This window comes from Amphiura filiformis, chromosome 9 (genome assembly GCF_039555335.1).
Source record: "Amphiura filiformis chromosome 9, Afil_fr2py, whole genome shotgun sequence".
Classification (NCBI taxonomy): Eukaryota; Metazoa; Echinodermata; class Ophiuroidea; order Amphilepidida; family Amphiuridae; genus Amphiura; species Amphiura filiformis.
In genome coordinates, this window is record NC_092636.1 from 59,798,963 (window position 1) to 59,819,687 (window position 20,725).

A 20,725-nucleotide genomic window follows, 5' to 3' on the forward strand; every position below is an offset into this window, starting at 1 on the left:
TTTTTGGATGGAGAGGGGGGGGGGGGTGAAATGAGGCTAAAATTTCGATTTTGAAGCCATTTTTAAACGTCACCACGGTCAAGGTCAGGTCACATATTGAGATGGGTTTGTGTATGTGATGTGTGTTTGGGTCTATACGTCACATTAGTGGGTATAAGATCCATTTGCCCCTCCCCTCAAAATGTGGGTGATAGCGGATATTTGTAATGAGTGAATTTTGTTTACAACTTAGGAAACAAGTTATGTAATGAAAGATCAAGCACAATTATCAATAATATTATCATCGTATCCAATGTTTTCAAAAATGCTGATTATATTTAACTGATCATTTGAGGAGTGTTGTATGATACTCTAGGCTGCAGTTGCCTACAACGAGCGATTGGTTTTAATCCAATGAGCTGGTTTGACCTTCCCAAAATAACAACACACAGCCCAGCTTATTGGTAAAATCACATTCAACAACTCTTCCTATACTTGTGTACAGGAGCCAACCGTTGTTAATCCGTGATTAATCCACACTTTTGCTGTACGCGTATACGCGAACGCCAGCGCACATTCGCGTGAGCGCGTAAAATTCGTCATGTCTGGAATCTGTGTGCGTATGTGTGTATCTGTAACAAAATGTCCTACATAGTATTCGTTTTTATTGTTATATAAGAAGGCAATATTTTACCCCGTGTGGAGCTCATATTTTGACTTTGACAATTTTGCTAATAACTCCAGACTGATAAGTCGTAGATAGGTCAAAGTATATTTTTTAATCTTTATGACCACAGGAATATTTTTAAATAGGTTTTAACCAAAATTTTCCGCGTAAACGTTGACTCTGGATATCTCGGAATTTCCAACAACTCAGATTGTTAGATTCTTATTCTCAACAACTCAGATATCAACATAAAAGCAAAAATGTTAGTCATACCTAAATTTAAACACAATCAAGTTCTGTGCGATGAGGAGAAACTCTCGTCCAGTGAGATTTTACAGAACAACAAAATAGCTTAGTGTTTTTGAAGTACAACACATTTTGAAAGAGTAGTCAAATGTTCATTCAAAGTTGGATCCTGCTCGTTTTTCATACAATCTAATATCCAGGCCTAAATGAGGATTAAATATGAATCCGGTTCCAATTGCTTGTTTTAAGTCTTTTCTGTATTTCTGTAAACATGGTAAATAGCATGCCACTTTTCACTTTTCTAAAAAATATGATACTTGCCCGAAAGGTATTGGGAGATTCCTTTTTACAGGTGTGCACTCTAGAGATCAAACGTGTACATGTTATATCATAAAATTGGATACTGGTAAACTTACAGAGACTGCTTTGTTTCCAATTTAATGTATCTTGACTATGCAAACAAGCTAGTTAACATGGTATCATTTTCAGCATTTTTGACATCTACTGCTGACAGCAATGACACATTACAGTTAACTAGCTCAATGCATTACCACATTTGTTTCACTTTCTGTATCATTTGCAACTGCTTTAGGCTCATACATTGATTGATTGAAAATTGTGCACTCACCCACATGTTGTGCTCCTCCAATTCTCAATTACCGTTGGTGCATCCAGCTCTTCCCTAATTAGCGACTCCAGTCCACATCTTCCCCAGCCATCAAGATACTCCCACAAAAAAAAAAAAAAAGAGAAATATTATTACATCTAAGAGAATATAATGTGAATCAAATTAATAAAACCAAATTTGGGTGAAACAGCCTCTACAGACAATTTAAACTGACTGAAATCTTCCACCAACTGCCTAAACCAGGAATGTTTCTGTTTTTAAGAACCGCGAAAGCCAGGTGACCACATTGTGCTCAATAATCATGATTATGGTCAGTGTTTCGATTTTGGCCACAAAACGCCAAATTACTTACCAATCTGTGAAATTACCCTGTAGCTGTGTCTGGTTGTCTGACGAAGCAAGGCTGCTTAACATTTAGCACTGGGTGTCGATGGTTACATAAACAAGCAATCAGGTGAAGCATTGGTTGCACAGCAAGCAACCAACCTGGTTGCAGTCCAACAGGCAATCAGGTAACCATGGATGCAAAACAAGCAACCAAACCTGGTTGCACAACAAGCAACCAGGTGAGGCACGGTTGCACAACAAGCAACCAGCCTGGTTGCAATACAAGCAACCAGGGGCACTGCCCCTGCCTCTGATCCTACTTCCGTCGATCAGAAAATGTTAGTTTATATAACCATGTACCCCAAATCTGCCTGACAGGATCATGAACCTGGTGGTGAACAAAATAAGAAAGACAAACGATTTGCATGGGCAAAAAGGATGGTCTAGTTGATAACCTCAATTAATATTGCCCTAAGTGTAAACTTGTGTATGACTATCATATTATATACTTTGACCTATCTACGACTTATCAGTCAACATTTGGTCACAATCAACTGCCTAAAAATGAATTCAGTATTTTGGAAGTATCGGATAAAGATTGCCGTTTTATTCAGTTTTATTGCTGATATCAACAGAAATCACCGATCTTTTTGTAAGGCTGGCTGTCAATGATTAACTGACATCCTTCATGAAATAATCGGGGAAATAATCATATGAATTATACGATTTTTAGCTTGTTTTCGTTGTTGAAAGGGATTCAATCATGTTTCACCGTTGTTCATCACCGATTAGCAACTCGCGTCCGGCGCGTCTGCTTTAGCTGCCCTCGCGAAGTAAACCACGCAGACGACGCGGACGCATCGCATCGTTGTTCATCACCGATTAGCAACTCGCGTCCGGCGCGTCTGCGTGGTTTACTTCGCTCGGGCAGCTAAAGCTGCCCTCGCGAAGTAAACCACGCAGACGACGCGGACGCATCGTTGTTAATCGGTGATGAACAACGGTGAAACATGATTGAATCCCTAAATTGCTCATCGCTAACAACTGAAGGTTTATTTGTTACACCATAATGTAGCTCAGACTTGATTGACAAGCTTGAAATCTAAAAATAGCCGGGAAAGTACCTGGCAATGGTATTGATACGTATTTGAACATCAAAACAGTAAACAGACCTTGTCCTTGAAAGGAACTCGTGACTTCTTTGGTCCATAATATATTGATCAAGGCCCATAATTGATTGATTAATAATAAATGATGTACAATATTCATGGCCAGCGGTGTCCAATTACTATAATCAAAGAAATCAAATAAAAAAATTAAAGGGAGTCTCCGGCAATCATGACATTATGTCTTTTATGTTAGAAAAATATTTATCAAGCACGAATCACATGGTTTTATTTAAAACAAACTCATAGTGACCATAAGAACGAATAAGCACAGTCGGCTCTCAACACACGATACACACCGACACCGGCTGGCTAATAATTACTTACACCAGAGATACTAAAATCAATACCCGGGATCGATACACGTGAATGTGCTATGCACGATTTTGATATTCAGACGAAAATCTTTGGATACCGGGGTAGAAAATGATGAATATCTCCCGTAAATGATTTCGTCTAAAGAAACCAGATGTGGTTCCTTGCACTTGAATATATGTGTTGAATAGATATGATAGTCGTTAGCTTGCGTCTTGAGAAAGAAGCTTGCGTCTTGAACTCAAAAACTGACAATAATTCTGATTTTATATGTGCCGAATTATATAGCGCAGTGTATAGGCCAATCGTTGGTAGTCTAAAAGCATATGACCTATGGCGTACCATGCTCGACTCACACACAGCGAGGTCAGTCACCGGGCAATTGTCAGTAGCCTTAGTCAGATGTCCTTCGGCCCATTATGCGTCTCAAAACTATTAAACAGGTCGTAACAAAATGGCCATGCGTGGCGGTGGATTCAACCTACCATGGCGATTTCTGCCATGAAGATATCGGGGCGATGACACTGTGCGATATTCAAAATTCGCGCGCCAAAATTGTCTAAGTGCAATGACGTAATGGTTATTTGTGCTCAATTGTCGTCAGCCTTCATTGTATTAGTGGGACGTCATTGCACTCGAAAATTTCGTCGCCCGGGAAATTTGAATATCGCGTGTTGAGACGCGGATGTTTTTATTCGGTTTTTTTGGTCACTATGAGTTTATTTTAAATAAAACTACGTGATTCGTGCTTGATAATCATTTTTTTACATATACAGGGTGTAACAATAAGATTTGTACAATTGCATTTTGACTTCTCAGGAAAAAACTAAAAGAGTTACGGCAAAAATGTAATATGCAATAGAATTAGTGATATCTGGGCTAAAAGAACACGCTTAGTTGGTTTCTTTACTAGCTTGGGTTCAAAAGTTATGTCCGATTAATTAAATCGTCCAGAAAACGTGTTGGGCCACTTTTGCCATGTTAGCGTATATCAAGTTTGAACCGCGTTGATTGTGTTTATCGTGCATTGAACATCAAAGAACTGACACAGTGTTTCTTCATATAATTAACATGAACTTAATAATAATATGATATTTCTTTAAAATCTATAAATGAAGTCATGAAATCTCTTTCGAATTATCTTATAAATAAAGTAATTTCTCATATCCCTGAGATATCATTGGTAAAACTGAGAACAGTTTTTGCACCCATAAGTACAAAACAATAAAAATTTGAAATTAAGTTCAGCTGGGCTGGGCGACCACTTTTGCCAGCATTTCTGTCAACAAATTTTACATACTTCTCATAGTTATATGTAATTGTATGCCTTGAAGGAAGATGTGAGTTTGGAAAATGAGCTATAAACAATGGTTTTTGCTTGACTCCATGTGCTACCGAATGTCACAACCATAAAAATACGCTCTTCCAACGTGAATTGCGGTTGAAGGTGGTGAGCTGCAGCCACGATTTCTAGTAAATGAGGTTGTTATGTTAGTGCTTAGTTGTGACTTTCAAAAACTCAAGGAGATATTCTATATATTATGTAATCATTTCTACCACTTCGAATACCCCATTGTTTAAATTGACCTATCATAAGAGCACCGTCCAACTGGTCCATGGTTTAACTCTATTCAGTCACTTTTGTAACACTTAGACGAAAGTTAAGTGGCCCAAGCGGTTTTAAGACTTGGTTACATAATTGGCTATATCTTCACTTGTACACCTACGATTTTATTGAAACAAAGCTTATCTGGTGGCTAAAGAAATTATCTTGATAGACATATTAATATCAAACCAAAAAAGAGGCGGCATACTTGTGTCATTCTATTTTCAAAATTGTACAAATTTTATTGTTACACCCTGTAAGGCATAATGTTGTGATTGCCGGAGACTTTCTTTAAGACTTTGCGTCTAACGTCATCTGTCTATCAAACTCGGGCACGATTTGTTTATAAGTGTCGTGATGATCGGTAAAACATCGTACCTTATGGTTATTGTTACACCTTCAAATATACAATTGCAAACCGTCTCAAAAGTTAAGTCTCAGTTAAATATGAAACTTTCTTTCCTGAAGGCACCACGTGAACAATGCCTAGAAAAGTTGCTTTTTGCCTAGTTTCGCCATTTACTGCGATTCCATTTCTCAGATCGGCACCAGATGAACCAACCTTCCTTTTCGGCGCTATTAACCAATCAAGGTTCGTTGGGAGTTTGATTGACAATGACGTCAGTCGCAAACTAGTCTTTTTAATTCTGTCTCAGATTATAAATAGTGTTGATATACTGTCAAAGCTGCTAATACTGCTGTCCATGTTGGCCAAATTAGACCTCCAATTTGACAAACAAGTTATGAATTAGCTTGAATTAAAAGAAACAATGTCGTATTCTATGTCTTGAGATCAAATTCTAAAAAGCTGGTAAATTAAAATATAGAAAAAATATTATGGTATCTGTTGTAGGGGCTGATGCGTCTATTATAGAGATGGCCGGCATCAAAGAAAATACCACTGGATGCATGGGAGGTTGCACAGATAAGAGACTCCAAGACTGGATAAGGGAAGATGAACACAATGTTAGTATGATAACTTTCATAGCAGATTTTCTAACATTTCAGATTTTTTTCGAACAAACGTGATTCTAAGAAATGTCGCACGGTGTAAGCTGCCGTCATCTTACGTTTGGATAAAAAGTTATCGCAGGATATTAACATGTTTATAGGTGTCATCACGTATTCATCAAAAACAAGGGGTCGTTTTGGCACCTTTAAAATGAGGTGCTTTGACAGTTAATATAACTGTGATGACGATTTTGATATTGCTTTTAACAACTGTACATTGCATATCAACATCAACGGCTGACAATGATAACTTGCGAATACAACAAAGCAATGTTGGAGAATTTTGCAACATATGAAACATAAACAATAGTTTTTTTGCCTATATCGTTACTTATAAATATCCAATTTGGTTCTGTAAATAACATATTATTTAATTTAGAAGCTTGTGATGATTTGATATAATTCTTTTATTCATTGACTCTGTCAGAAATTGACTGCAGATTGGAAAAACAAAAATATTGTTCACCTGTATTCAAAGTGGCTTGATCATCCGAGATATTCTACCGATCTGGTTCAGATAAACCTATCTCATAATGGCCTCCAGGTTATTCCAGAAGTGTTGATTTGGGGTCTCCCAGCATTGCGATCTTTGAACCTATCCAACAATAAGCTTACCACATTGCCGTTGCCAAGTTCTCCAGATCAAATCCAATTTTCGAAGTAAGTATAACCAACATTGTTTCACGCGATCAACGCAAAATGTTTCTAAATTTAATGACCACATACGTCTAGTGTAATCCCATTTTTGTATTTGTGATAATAATGATATGAAATATATCTTAAAATTTTATTCTATAGCTATTGTTTTTCATTTAGAACAACCGTTAAACTCCTCCTCCTTCTTCTTCGGCCGCCGTCACTTCTGACGATTGGCTACCATCTGGCTGCATCTCCTTCTTCCAAGCTGTTATGTACTGAGCTAGACGCTTGGCTTGCACTAGGTTCATTGCTATTAGTGTTAAACCATTCTTTCCTCTGTCATCCTCTCGTCCTTTTCCCTTCAACTTTTCTTTCTATTGCTTGCAGTGTTAATGCATTGCCACTTCCTCTGAGGATATGACCAAGGTATATAGGTTAACTTTCTTGTTACCAACTCTCCGAGCAGCTGTCTCTTCACACCAAGTTTCTGTTTGTTCTTTTCTCCTTCCAACTGATGTTTAGCATTCTTCTCCAGAAACACATTTCAGCAGCAAGCACCCCGGTTCTCATCTGCTTTAGTCATAGTCCAGCCCTCCAAGCCATAGAGGAGTACACTCCATACCATTATCTTGATCAGTTTCATTTCAGTTCTGTTGCAAGGTTTCGATCATTCCACAGATCCTGAAGTTCAATCATTCTTCCTTTGGCCATTCCAATCCTGGCTTTGATGTCTGCCGTGCAATTTGCATTGGATGTTTTCACCGAGCCGAGATACTTGAAGTAGTTGACATGTTCAACTTTTTCTCCATCTATTTTGATGTTGTTCTCTTTTCCTTCTGCCTCTGCAACAAGAAGTTTTGTTTTCTTCACATTGAGTTTGAGATTCATATCTTTGCCAGTTATATCTTTCGCTGTTGCCAATCTTTCTATGTCCTCTACTGATGTTTTAAGGAGTGTGGTGTCGTCTCCATATCGGAGATTAGAGATTAGTATGCCATCTACTTTGATGCTATAAGTCTGTATCCACATTATAAGCGTCCCTCATCGCTTTCTCTGTGTTTGTCACGAAAAGATATGGTGACGCACTGCAGCCCTGTCTCACACCTTTAGTCATGCTGAACTCATCTATATTTTCACCATTCCATCTGATCTTTTCTCTCTGGTTTACATACATATAGAATGATTCTATGGCTATTGTTTTTCCTTTAGACCAACCGTTAAACTATATCACTGCAATCTCGACATATTAAACGTCATTGCAGGCGGCATAGGTCACGCGACACGTGACGTTCGAGGCTGGCGAAAATACAAGGCTGACAGCCCCATTCAAAATACACGGTTAGCATTTATAAATTGAAAAATAACATACGTACAGTGTGGTACATTGTCGTACCCCAACGGTTTTAGAGTAAGATAATTTTGCTTTGACACCACATAACAAATTTAGAATTGTTTGTGAAGATTTCATGATTATGTGTTAATCCAATGGCGACGTCAAAAATTGCGATATCGCTTCCACCACCGCCAACTAATTGGTCTTTTCTCTTATTGCAGATTAGAAAGCTTAGACCTATCAAACAATCTTTTCGAAACGTTCCCTCCTGCCATCTGCCAATTGACGTCTTTGTCTAATCTTGTCATGAAGAACAACAGAATAAGTCAACTACCAGCGACACAGGATTGGTCTTTGTATCATCTGAGGAACCTCGATTTATCCCATAATTTGCTGAAGCATGAAAGCTTACAGTACTACACAAGGTATAATGTTAAAATACATTTAAATCTCATGAATGACAGTCTGCTCAAATCTTGCAAAACTAATACTGAAACACAGAAAATCTAGGCTATTAAAAAAGCTACGGATTTAAACAGCGCAATTACACAAGATCATTGAGCTTTACAGGATATCGCTAACCACCATGACCACTATGGCCCAATACACATCTTATAAACCATTTAGCATATAACTCAGGGAGAACCCTAGTCAGCCGAAATACGGTATATAATTACATTGCAGCCAGGATCAGCTACCCAAGTTTTATGAGGGTAGACCTGGATAATAATTAGTATTAAGTTCTTTGCTCGATTTAATTACCGATTGAGCTGACTGGCATGTGTGTCATTGAAAAAAAACCACACAACAACAATAAAAAAACCCCCAAACAATGCAGGCATGTAACATACAGTATTCTTCTACTGCATTTTTTCAGACAAAATTCTACATCCAAACGGTGGTTTAGGAGACAGGAGGACGACGAGCTGACAATAGCACTGACAGAAATCGAGTTCCCACAATGTGTATGTTCCAGTTTGATCTCACTCAACTTGAGTAATAATCCTATTATGGACATACCGTGGTCGATATTTGAGATGAAACAATTGCAAGTTCTCAAACTAGATGGGTAAGAAATAAATTTGGTAAAACATTCATGTCTTTAAATATTTTTTCATACACGTACCAACATTTCATTTCATTATTTTTTGCTTTGTATGAACACTCAATGATTCGTAGAATATAACTTTCAAAATCATTTCTATACCTGCAATTCATGCACCTTTTTATTTATCTCAAAAAGGCAGATCAAGAAGCAGAAAAATAACCTAATTGAAGACCTATGCATCCTTTTATTTGTGTTATTGAAATTTATGCAATTGTAGATTACCAAATTTGGAAAGACTTCCAAAAGAGCTTGGCAAACTGAACAATCTACACAGATTATCACTGGACGGAACAAATATATCGTATCCACCAGAAGTCAAGGAACTCAGTGACGGGGTGCAATCTACAAGCAAGATCAACGTGATTAAACAGGTTTTATGGAATAAACTCTATGACTGTCGAACGTCGAGAGTTATGAAGCTGATTATTATTGGTCCTGAGGTGTGTACAATAATCAATAAGATCACGTTAGAATCATAATGTTTCTACAGTACTTTTCAAAATCGCGTTTATTTGGCACGTCAAATCACTGTGCGGAAACAGCTATCAAAGTAAAATTCTTTTACAGCAATGTTTTAAACATATTGCAAACATTGACGACGTAACGGTTTTCCTATCTTAACTTTTGTTTAAATTACCAGAAAAGCGGCAAAACCCACCTAGTTACACGTTTAACAGACTCGGCATGGCCAATGGAGGATAAAGGTGTGAATATCCAAAACTGGTGTCTGGCATTCACCAAGAAGCAACGGGTAAGAAGTATTAAGAGTCTTGAAGGTTTACCGTTTACCATTTGATCACCTCCTGCTAATCTTTGTAATTAATTTTCTCATGGTGTTCCTGAACCAAGAAAGTCTACCATGCTGCAGTCTTTTGCTTTTCAAAGAATCTTTGTGCAATGTATGGGTGTAGTGGTGGTGATCATTGGCGTGTGCAGGTTTTCAAAGGTCGGTGGGGGAGGGAGGGACGGGTCTCGTTCCTCGGACTGTTCTAAAATTTCAGCAGTAATAGCTAATTCCCCAATTTCCCCATCGGGTGTATTTAACCCGTCTGACTGACAAAAGGGGCACGTACATGCCCCGACCGCCTTGATCACGTCACTGGTGGTGGTGGTGGTTATGGTGTGTAGGGGTGGGTGTGTTGGGGGTATATAGGCCTATGTGTTTGTTTCATATGAAAAGGTTTGACTACAAAACGATTCTCTTATAAATGCATCTACGCACAGTTTCCACCTCGATACACCTGAGCACACAGATATTTCCAGCACAGCGAGTCTAGCCTACGCAGTCTGTGTTATACTACACGGTTGAGTGCATAGCATCATAAGAGCTGTGTGAGATCTAGTGGAAAATAGTGATCTGTGATTGGTTTTTCTCAGAACCTCAAGTGTTCCCTTCATCCAATCAGGATTTATTTTATATCGAACGAAAGCTAAGACCTCCCCCTAAAAACACTTTTCTCATTAGGTCAACAGATAACGAAATTCAATGTTATATAGCAAGGCGAATGTGGTAAATCTGTTGAAAACTACCTATCCAAGCACATTTTTCGACCAAATTGTAGCTTTTAAAAGTCAGAACCCCAAGTGATCCTTACAATATTTTTCACATTTTATGTCATTAAATGAAAGAGCACACTTATATTGTCCATATACTAGCCTCATGTCAATGAGCAATGGCCAATTCTCTTTAAATTGCAAATCTTGTGCAAAAAGTTTCGCATATTTTCGTCTGTTTTGTCATACGGTTGTAAATTCAATGAACTATGACTTTGCTAAAGATCTCTTACAAATTGATATGAATTGAATTTCTAATCTATTTTCTGAAAAGCATGCATAGGTTCCCAACCCCCTGTTCCCAAACCTCTAAAAAGGTTTCATTATACTCATATATCTTCAGTTCTCAGCATGGTCCCTTCGCAACACTCGCGCTCTGTGTAGAAACCGGTCTCAACAGTGTTGCGCGTACTACACAGCTTGTTCAACGAATGAGGTACCAATATTTCAAGACGTTATTTCATTAGCCAATCAGAACCCACTTTCCGTATTTCCGCACACACACTACATCGGCAAAAACAAGGGCGAAGGAACTTTGACAAAGGCCCAGAATAAATAGTATACTGTAGTGAATTGAAGGTACAATTTCGAATCCTGCTTAAATTTGCTGGATGTTGTACAAAATAAATATCATTATTCACTTTGATACAGGTCGGGTCTCCAGGAGAAATTCAATTCACCGTATGGGATTTGAAAGGAGGATCGTCATATGCAACAGTCAACCAATGCATGTTAACCCACAGAGCTATGTATATCCTTGTATGGGACCTAAGAAATGGCAAAGAAGAGATCAGTAAGCTGCAACAATGGATCCTTAATATAAAGGTAATTATTGAATGGCAACTTCAGATGTAGATCTCAAGAACATTTAGTTTCAAAGCACTGTTGTATTACATGGGTAATAAGCCTGTAAATATGCTGCACAATATCCGATGTTTACAAAAAACAAAACAAAAGAAGAGAATAATCATTAAAATAACTTTTTCTAACCACGTTTTAATGAAGTTTGTATAATTTTCACAATAATAATTCTTTCGTTCATTAACGTGTTTATGTAATTGAAACCATAAATTGTCAAATACAGCCTGTCTCAAAAAAAATTGTGCAAGTGAAAAGCCCTCTTTGGCAATTAGAAAATACAGTTGTGACATAATGCTTACATCAATGTCACAGGCGTAGTCTTAGCTCTCATATGCCGTTTGTTCTGTTCAATTTGCTTGTTTCAATTTTGAGATATGTTTATTTAACAACGAAAGGGTAAAATCACAATTGTGCCACTTTTACCATGTTTACTAGTGAAGAGAGCTGTACATGTAAATCAATGATAGCTGATGTTGATGCGTCTAATGCACTCCAGTGGCGTAGCCAGTGGGAGGTGGGGGTGGGGGGGGTGGGTGGTGAGGGGCAGGGGGCCGGTTCATGTAAGGCCGTCGGTAGACGGAAGGTGTTGGTGAAAAAAAATTGGGTTAACAATAGGCTATTATTCACCCAGGGTGACCGGAAAAAGGGGAGAATTATCACAAAAAAATGATGAAAAATTGTGAATGAAATTGAATTTTACATAAAAATTGTGTGTTTTTATGTTGGTATCGCCTATTATCCTTTTTTTTCCCTTTGTTTGCTCTTCAGTTTTTCAAACCATGCAAAAAATGTTTGGGTCAACAAATCACAACTTCCGTCGGCAAACAATATTTCCGTCGGTACATTTACAAGTTGTGCCCCCTCGGTTCAAAAATCCTGGCTACGCCACTGATGCACTCCCCATTTCGGGGCGCATGCATTAGACGCATCAACATCAGCACGCGTGCATTATTTTGTCTAATATCTCTCCCAACAAGTAATACGCGTTCATTAACCTATAACATGTATAAGTGCGCAATATTTGTTTGTCTTTTAACATGTCTTAAGTGACTAAGAGAACAGTATTTACCACGATAAAATCATTGACACGCACTTGCAGAACAGCAAAATCTGAAATCCATTTTTACAGCAGAATGTGAAATATTTATTTATTTTTAAATCTCTTTTAACTCTATTCACGCGGGTGTCAACTGCAGACGACAAGTTTCCAAAAAAAATTTAAAAGTCAAAAATTTCAGAAATGTGAATTTTCATGACCATATCCGGAATCAGCATGAAAAATGCATCAAAATGAGTACAAACAAGCCTAGTATTGGTTCATTGGTTCTTGAGATAGCTCTTGATATTTTGAGAAAATATCTCAAAAATTGGGACTTTTGATGTTGAAGCCTATGGCTAGCATGCAGAGCATTAAGTGGAAAAAGAGAATCATCATTCCTGCATCATGATAAAACAGTCAAAACAGTCAAAAAAAAATTTGTATTGTGTAATTTATGCATTCTTTTGATTTCACGAAGGAACTCTTGATAAACTAAATGCTATCACTGTTACATATGTTACATGTAAAGCCCCTTCCCTAGTAAAAGTGGCACAATTGTGATTTTACCCTTTCGTCTTTAACTAAACATATCTCGAGATTAAAACAAGCAAATTGAACAGAACAAACGGCATTTGAGAGCTCAGACTACACCCTTGACGTTAATGTAAGCATTGTTTCACAACGGTATTTTCTAATTGCCAGAGAGAGTGCTTTTCACTTGCACAATTTTTTTTGAGACAGGCTGTACATGTTAATACATGTTAATTTCCAAATTGAAAAAAAAAATGATATGACATAAACACACGGAGCGTTTTCTTTATTGTTTTATTAGGATTATCATACTACTCAAGTTCCATAATACACCATTCGGCCAATGAACCTTTACTTTGCGCAAACAGATGTGATATCTATACTTTATAAAGATCAAATTCGGTTAATCATCAATCCACGTCCCAATGATAAAACACAGATTGAAACCAAACTTTTTACCTATTCCAAAGGTTATTTAAACTTAAAGTGCTCGTGACTACCACAGCAAATCAAACTCATGGTTTCTAAACAAAATCAGCATGAACCGCATGTAAAGTTGCCCAATGTTTTTCTCAACCATCGGTTTCTATAAGACAGGGAACTATCGGAAGTCGCTGGAGCCAATATTGCAATGTCACCAATTATTTTCTTCACCATTGGTTTCTATGGGACCGAAAATGGTCAAAAATCGCCGGGGTAATTTTCAAAAATCCTAATTGGGCTACCAAATCGTGTGTTTGGCAACCTTGAATAATTGTTGTGGTTCTCTTATACTGATGAACCCGAGTCAACTAAATAAACATGGTAAACCGTCGATTTGTATTATACCGTACCGACCAACGGACTGCAACATCTATTCATCTATTGTTTCCGATTAGAGCGCTGGAAAATGTTGCCAATTAATATTCGTGACCCGGCAGCACAACTGAGCCGTAAATTTCCTAAATTGTATTCTGAGTTACGGTGTAAAATGTGTACGAAGGTCGTATTCATCGGTAACTTAAGGGAGGTGTCATGAGCGAACCGTGGTTTGGATTCCAGAGGGAGGGTGTCTGTAAGAGGCACAGCCATCAGAAAATGAATAACTGAGATCGCGCGCCAAATAAACTTACTGCAGAAATTTTCCAAGTCTTTAAAGAAATAGGCATAGGTGGGAATCGAACCCGTCACCTTCCGGTTCTGAATCAACGGATAGTATCACTAAGCCAACTTTCTATCTGCACTAAAACCTGTGATATTAATTCTTGATAATGCTTAACGGAAAAAATCAATACTAATGTACGATGTCATTCAAAATCAAATAGAAATCCCACAACTAAAGTAGCAATCGATAAATCTGCTCACTCAATCATCAAATAATCAATCGAAAAATAAATAAATAAATAAATAAATGTGTCCGTTCTCTCGAGCCCCAAAACGTCATTAAATAAATAAATAAAATAAATAAATAAATAAATAAATAAATAAATAAATAAATAAATAAATAAATAAATAAATAAATAAATAAATAAATAAATAATACAAAAAGAAATTATAAATTAGTTTTTCTAGGCCCTAACGTTGGAAAAATAAAGCAGCATAAGAAAAGTGACAGACGCACGGTTTCGAACAAGCGACGCCCAGAACAGCAACTTAGAAACCACAACGCCTTAGACCGCTAGGCCATAGAATCACACAGTTTCTTCGAAGTCAAAGAAATGTATTAACCTTTAACGTTACGCAATATTGGCACATGACACGGGCACATGTCTGCGGGTAAAGATACTGCATGATCGAAAGGCGCATAAATAATCTAAGGGTCTATCCCTGAAGTTAATGGTCATTGACATGTAACCAATTCTTTGTATACCAGTGTATATACCAGCTACAGTCAACATATAAAAAGAAGTATATTGTTAGGCGTAGACGCAATCATCAATGCGGGAAGTATAAAACCATAGTCGCCACTCGTGCACTTGTTTGAGTCCACGGGTATTCCGAAAACAGCCTTCAACCCTGAAATCAGAGGTCGGTTTTGGGTTGTTACATGCAAAATTATAAAAGGAGCAAGACCAGATATCAACGTTAAATCACGGTAAGCCTAAAATCGCATCGAAAACGCCAAAATGCAGTCACAAAATGTATAATATTACTAAATCACTAAAACGAATTGTAACGTAGGTATGCAGAAAAGAGTTGTATTAGCAATAACAAAGTATGTGCAAAAAGATTTGTCTTTGGCATGTCGCTTTTTTAAAATATCACCAAAAATATCAAATTTTGGAAAAACGCCCCAAAATTTAAAACAAACAAGAACCTTCCAAAATAAATATATATTAACACTCGGCGGCCAAGTCACTACCTGTCGCTGTGATTTGGGGTAACTCGTTGCTTCCCTTCTCCAGATACCTGTACTTCAAGGTCGCTCATACCCCACGCCTTAAGCTGGCCCGACATCTGTCTCATTTTGATAGTCAAAAACTAATCAATAATCCTATTGTTGAAGTGGATAATAAGCTGCTACCTTAGATGGCTATAGAACTTTTAATAGCTCTGGTCTTTGTTTGCTTTGGCTAAATCCTGTTCAAGGGGTGGGTTACCAGGCAGTGTATTTTGCACAGGTATGCATAACCAACAATTAACAATGAGAGAACTTTCTTAAACCTCGTTGACTTGGGATGATTTGAAATGACCGCCAATTATGACTGTTTGATATTTATTGCCAGCAATGTGGAAAAAGAGACACATGTAAAAACGTAAAAGCTATAATTTTGTTGAAGAAGCAAAGTTTAACAAACCATAACCCCGCTTCTGGATATCGTTTGAAGTCAAATGATATACCATTTTTAAGTTTATGACGTTTATTTTTTAAACACGAAATAAAACAAAATTGACCGGGGGAGGAATTTACGGCTCATTCGCCGTGAACGGTCACATTCATGAGAGTGTACTTTCACCGTCCAGAAATTGTTTTCTTTTCCTTCCTCTGCATACTATTTCTTAGGCCCACACTCTCTTTCCCTCTCTCCCTTTCACCCCTTCTCCATCTCTCCCACTTTCCCTCCCTCCCTTTCTTTCTTTCTTTCTTTCTTTCTTTCTTTCTTTCTTTCTTTCTTTCTTTCTTTCTTTCTTTCTTTCTTTCTTTCTTTCTTTCTTTCTTTTTCTTTCTTTCTTTCTTTCTTTCTTTCTTTCTTTCTTTCTTTCTTTCTTTCTTTCTTTTGCCTTATGTACTGTCGGCTATTCAATCACACCCGTGGGCTGTATGAGAACAAAAGGTACCTCTCGCTCAAGTTTGCGCTTTCACGCGCTTTCGTTTGATTATTGACCGCATTATTGACCGTAGCCTGCCTTGTAAAGCGTTAATACGCTGTCAGGTCAGTTACCGATTTAATGACGGAATCCCTTTGTCCTGAACAAAAGGTACCTCTCGATGAATAGCGTGTCGGCAAACCAAATCGGCACAAAGGAACACTGCGTTACGTAATCTATTGCACCTCCATGTAATACAAGCTCCTTGGTACCAACTGAAGCGGGCGAAGTTATTAGTTCACCATGTTGAAAAGTCGGTTTTCATCGCTACCCGCGCTCGGCAACTCGCAAGAGAAATCACACCACTAAAATCAAGTAACATAGTAGACGATGTGAAAGCAATCATACTTGTTGACATTGGTAGCAGTTGCCCTGTCAAATTGAGAAAAATTCTTGTTCTGATGCAAAGTCGCAAATAAAGATTTATTCCAGGACTATTTGAGTTGATATTATTTTATTTTGGGGGAGTTCTGAGGCTTAGAGACACGAGTTTACTCAACAATATAAGTATCCAGGTTTGTGCAATTATGCTGTACACGATCTCACAATGTTAGCCTTCCGATCTTTGTCTATAAGAAAATACTCACTTGAACCAAACAATTGCTTTATAGGTGAAACAATTCCATTTGAATAGCTGCTATTTTACACGGTAACGTATACAAGGGATTATATTTGTGGTGTGGACCCGTAAGGCACTGCACGGGTTGTAGAGGGATGGGTTGTAACAGCCTGGTCTGTATACAAAAGACAAATCACATGTTTGAAAAAAGTGGCACAATACAAAATTAATATAACCTGTAATGAACATAATTGGTATCTGTCTCTCACCTTTGTTTCCAATGGACATTTTATTGTGAAATGTCATTGTACAAGGAATACATTAAAAAACATTCCACATAGCCCCCGAATGAAAAGTATTTAATTATCTTTGTAATCACTCAAAAAGCATTTTGTGTGAATTTTATAGCCGAACTACAAGTGCTATTAAATTTTTATGAGCCTTTTTATTTTACATGTAAAGTCTATGGGGGTTACGATTAGAAATGGACGGCAATATTGAAAAACCCTCATTTTGGGCCATTTTAGACACTAAAATGCCCATAAAAAAGAGTAGCACTTAGTTCGGATGTAAAATTCACACACAATGCTACTTGAGTGAGTACAAACATAATTAAATACATTTCATTCGGGGGCTATAGCAAAAACAAAAAATGTCCTATACCTTAATGGTTATGGAACCAAGGTGCTCTGTCTAATTAAAACCCCGGGTTGAAATTATTAACTTCATTTTGGGTAAAAATCAAATGAAGCAACAGCACTCATGATTATAGTTACTATTGACATGTAAACTAACCCATATTCTAAAGCCTACTCTGCACCGTATCGCAAGCCAAGTGAATCTGCTTTACCTTTCACAAATTCACTCAATCTTCTCGCCCTATAATTGAGCTACATCGGTTTTTGCTAAACTCATAATGAGTGAATATGGGCGCTGGAAGTGGAGCCTTGGAAAACTATTCTTCAGGTGGCATCTATTTATGAATAGGGAGTCGGATGCTGTATTATTTATAACTGTATTAAGACAAATCGGTACGAATTCACCCGTTACCATTACATACTGCAGTTACTGTCCGTTTTCCTATACACAATACACAGTGCTCTCACCATTGACGCGTGACCTCTACAAATGATGTATGTTGGAAGAATGGGCACTTGCCTAGTTAACATCACTGTGTGAAAAATAACCAGCCAATATTTAACTTATTCTCCAAACTTCTAGCAAATTTATTTCTCTAACATGACCTAAAATTACAGCTAGGTTAGATGTTCAAAAATAGTCGCACTTTTGTAAAATATGAGTGAGGGCAAGGCATAGCTAGCCAACTCCCCGTGTTAATTGAATGGAGATTTGACCGAAAATATTGGTATCGGACCGCTCACTTCTGAAGGATGCCACAAAAAACGGTACAAGCTACATTTAAACTATTCTCTGGCAATCATCATGATGAGTTTCTTATATAGTATGCCGAAATTGGGTACTGTAGGTGATTGACAAAGGGTCGCACTTTTGTGTTTTAGGAAGGATATGTAAACGACAGATAACACCAAAAATATGAAGAAATTATTTCCAAACCGTGTTAAGTCAACAATCATTATGTTGCTCATTTTCAAGAATGCTGGTTAACAAAAAGCAGGCCATTGTCTCATTTCGTGAACAAAGGTCCACTACCATTGTTTCCTTGCGTTTCCTTTATAATCGGTTACCCAACTGAAGCTATATTATAGCAGCTCATTGCTATATCGCACATATAAAACAGACACATGTGCACAGCCAGAGAAGATCCGATTTAATCAGTTGAGCTGTTTCAATGAGTGTTATTTTGGTTTAATAGCTTTTAATGGGGGTTAAGTCCTGCAAAGGTCGAGGTGAATTCTACTGTAGACATGACTGCATCATGATGCGAAGTTCAAAAAGTTCTTTACCTATAGTTTCACCTTGTTACTTTCAGTCGCAATGCCGGGGCCTCAAATCCCGCATCATCATTGCCGGGACCCACTTAGATAAGATACGCGGAAGACACAGAAGGAAAGTTAAAAACCACATAGGATTCTATTCCCAGCAGCTAATCGGCGACAAGTTCCCTGAACTGCGGGAAAATATGATTGACGTAGATGGAGAGGAGACGGGATTTGAAAGTATCGTCAATTTGAAGAGACTTTTATTTTGCACTGCGTCAAATATAAAGTATCGGTCGAGGTTTAATGCGCTAGAACAGCCTTTTGCTGGGAGACAGGTACGTGTTGTTTCTAATCTTCCTTATTTCAGTCATTTTGGTTAGTCGTGTAGCGTCATAGGGGTACCATGGTAGGGACACTTGCTCCCCAACTGCAGTGAAATGTTTGGAATGTTCTATTGTAAATAGCCAACAACAGGTGTGCCCCCTTAATCCGGCTCTACCCTTAATCCGACTCGATGCCCCAATCGGATGAGTCACGCTACACTTTTGATTGTGGCTGTAATCAAAGAAATATCAATGAGGGGTCAAAGACTCAAAGTAGCCGCGTGCAGAGTTGCATTTATAGGAATATGCCGCTAAGATGCTGATTAAGAGTGTTTTGTCTTTATAGATACCTGGTGCGCATATGATTTTAATGGATCGTATTAACGACAAAGCAAAGATACATCAAGAGAATTCAACTCCACCTATTATGACAGAGGAAGAACTGATAACCATCATAGGAACTATCCCCTCACATCGCATTGAGACACCGCGTGAAATTGATGAAGGTAACAGACGGTTTGCGCGTTCCCTAAAATACAACACTCCTGCCTTAAATTAAGATTACATGCATGTACCGTGCGAAATCGTAGGCATATTGCTAATTCATGTAAAAATGTGACACTCCTCGTTTGAATTTCTTGGTAGCTGTTCAATACCTTCAGGACTGTGGTAGAGTGCTTTGCGTAACCGACCATACCTACCGACTGACACGACTGTATTTCCTAGACCCTTCGTGGTTATGTGATGCCCTCATGGACGCGATGCATGTCAAGAACAGTTCTTACGAGCAAGAACTACCTGAGGGTATCGTAGCCACGGAGCGTCTGAAAGCCATCGGTAAACAGCACGGATTTTCTGAGGACACCGTGGAAGACTATCTGCAGTTACTAGCTCGATTCGAAATCGCATTTCCACACTCGGAAGGAAGGTAAGCCTAAAATGGTACTCTCATTGCAAAATAGCGTGTCCTTAAGACACATATAATTGTGAGGTTTAGTTACGATGTGCTATTGTGCAGAAATTGAGTTGATCTGGGTCAAATGCGCATATGCTGAATACGGAAATCGCGCCCCGTGCATGACAACCATTCAGCCCTCCGTCTGCAACCTGTTGTCTTGATCCCAACCGGTTTGTGCTCTTTCGTTTGTTTAGTGACGAAAGAGACCAAGCCGTTTGGGACCTAGACTACATACCCCTCGTCCCAAAAATTAATAAATGTCAATTAGCTTTTAGGGTACAATAAATCTGTAAGAGCTACCCTAGCAAACACAAAAACGTTTTAAAAACGTTTTAAATAAGTTATATTTTGGCTTTTGGTTTAGGTAAAAACGTTTTAATAACATTAAAATGTCAGGTTATATAAAGGTCATGATAATGTTTTAAAACGTTTTTTATGAACACACACTACAACAATATTTTTAAATGTTTTCAAAAAATGTTATTGTAAATTATTTTTGCAAACATTTTTGCCAAATATTGTGTCAATACTTAAATAACATTATGTTAAAATATTTGAACCCAGCAAACACAGAAATGTTCTTAAAATGTTTTTTTCAAAACCTTTTAATAACATTTAAATGTCGGGTTATATAAAGGTCATGAAAACGTTTTTAAAACGTTATTGAAAATATTTTGGGCAAACAT

General features: G+C 37.8%; 2 protein-coding genes across 2 annotated transcripts; one reads left to right on the forward strand and one right to left on the reverse strand.

Annotated features, from left to right (window-relative positions):
• Positions 1-7,223: 7,223 nt before the first annotated feature.
• Positions 7,224-7,613, reverse strand: LOC140160190 (uncharacterized). Its single transcript, XM_072183467.1, has one exon. The coding sequence runs from the start codon at positions 7,611-7,613 to the stop codon at positions 7,224-7,226; it is 390 nt and encodes a 129-aa protein (XP_072039568.1).
• Positions 7,614-8,223: 610 nt separating this feature from the next.
• Positions 8,224-20,013, forward strand: LOC140160191 (leucine-rich repeat serine/threonine-protein kinase 1-like). The gene is made up of 8 exons (XM_072183468.1): positions 8,224-8,342; positions 8,795-8,986; positions 9,243-9,465; positions 9,666-9,776; positions 11,231-11,404; positions 18,809-19,093; positions 19,428-19,587; positions 19,727-20,013. The coding sequence occupies exons 1-8, from the start codon at positions 8,224-8,226 to the stop codon at positions 20,011-20,013; spliced, it is 1,551 nt and encodes a 516-aa protein (XP_072039569.1).
• Positions 20,014-20,725: the final 712 nt, after the last annotated feature.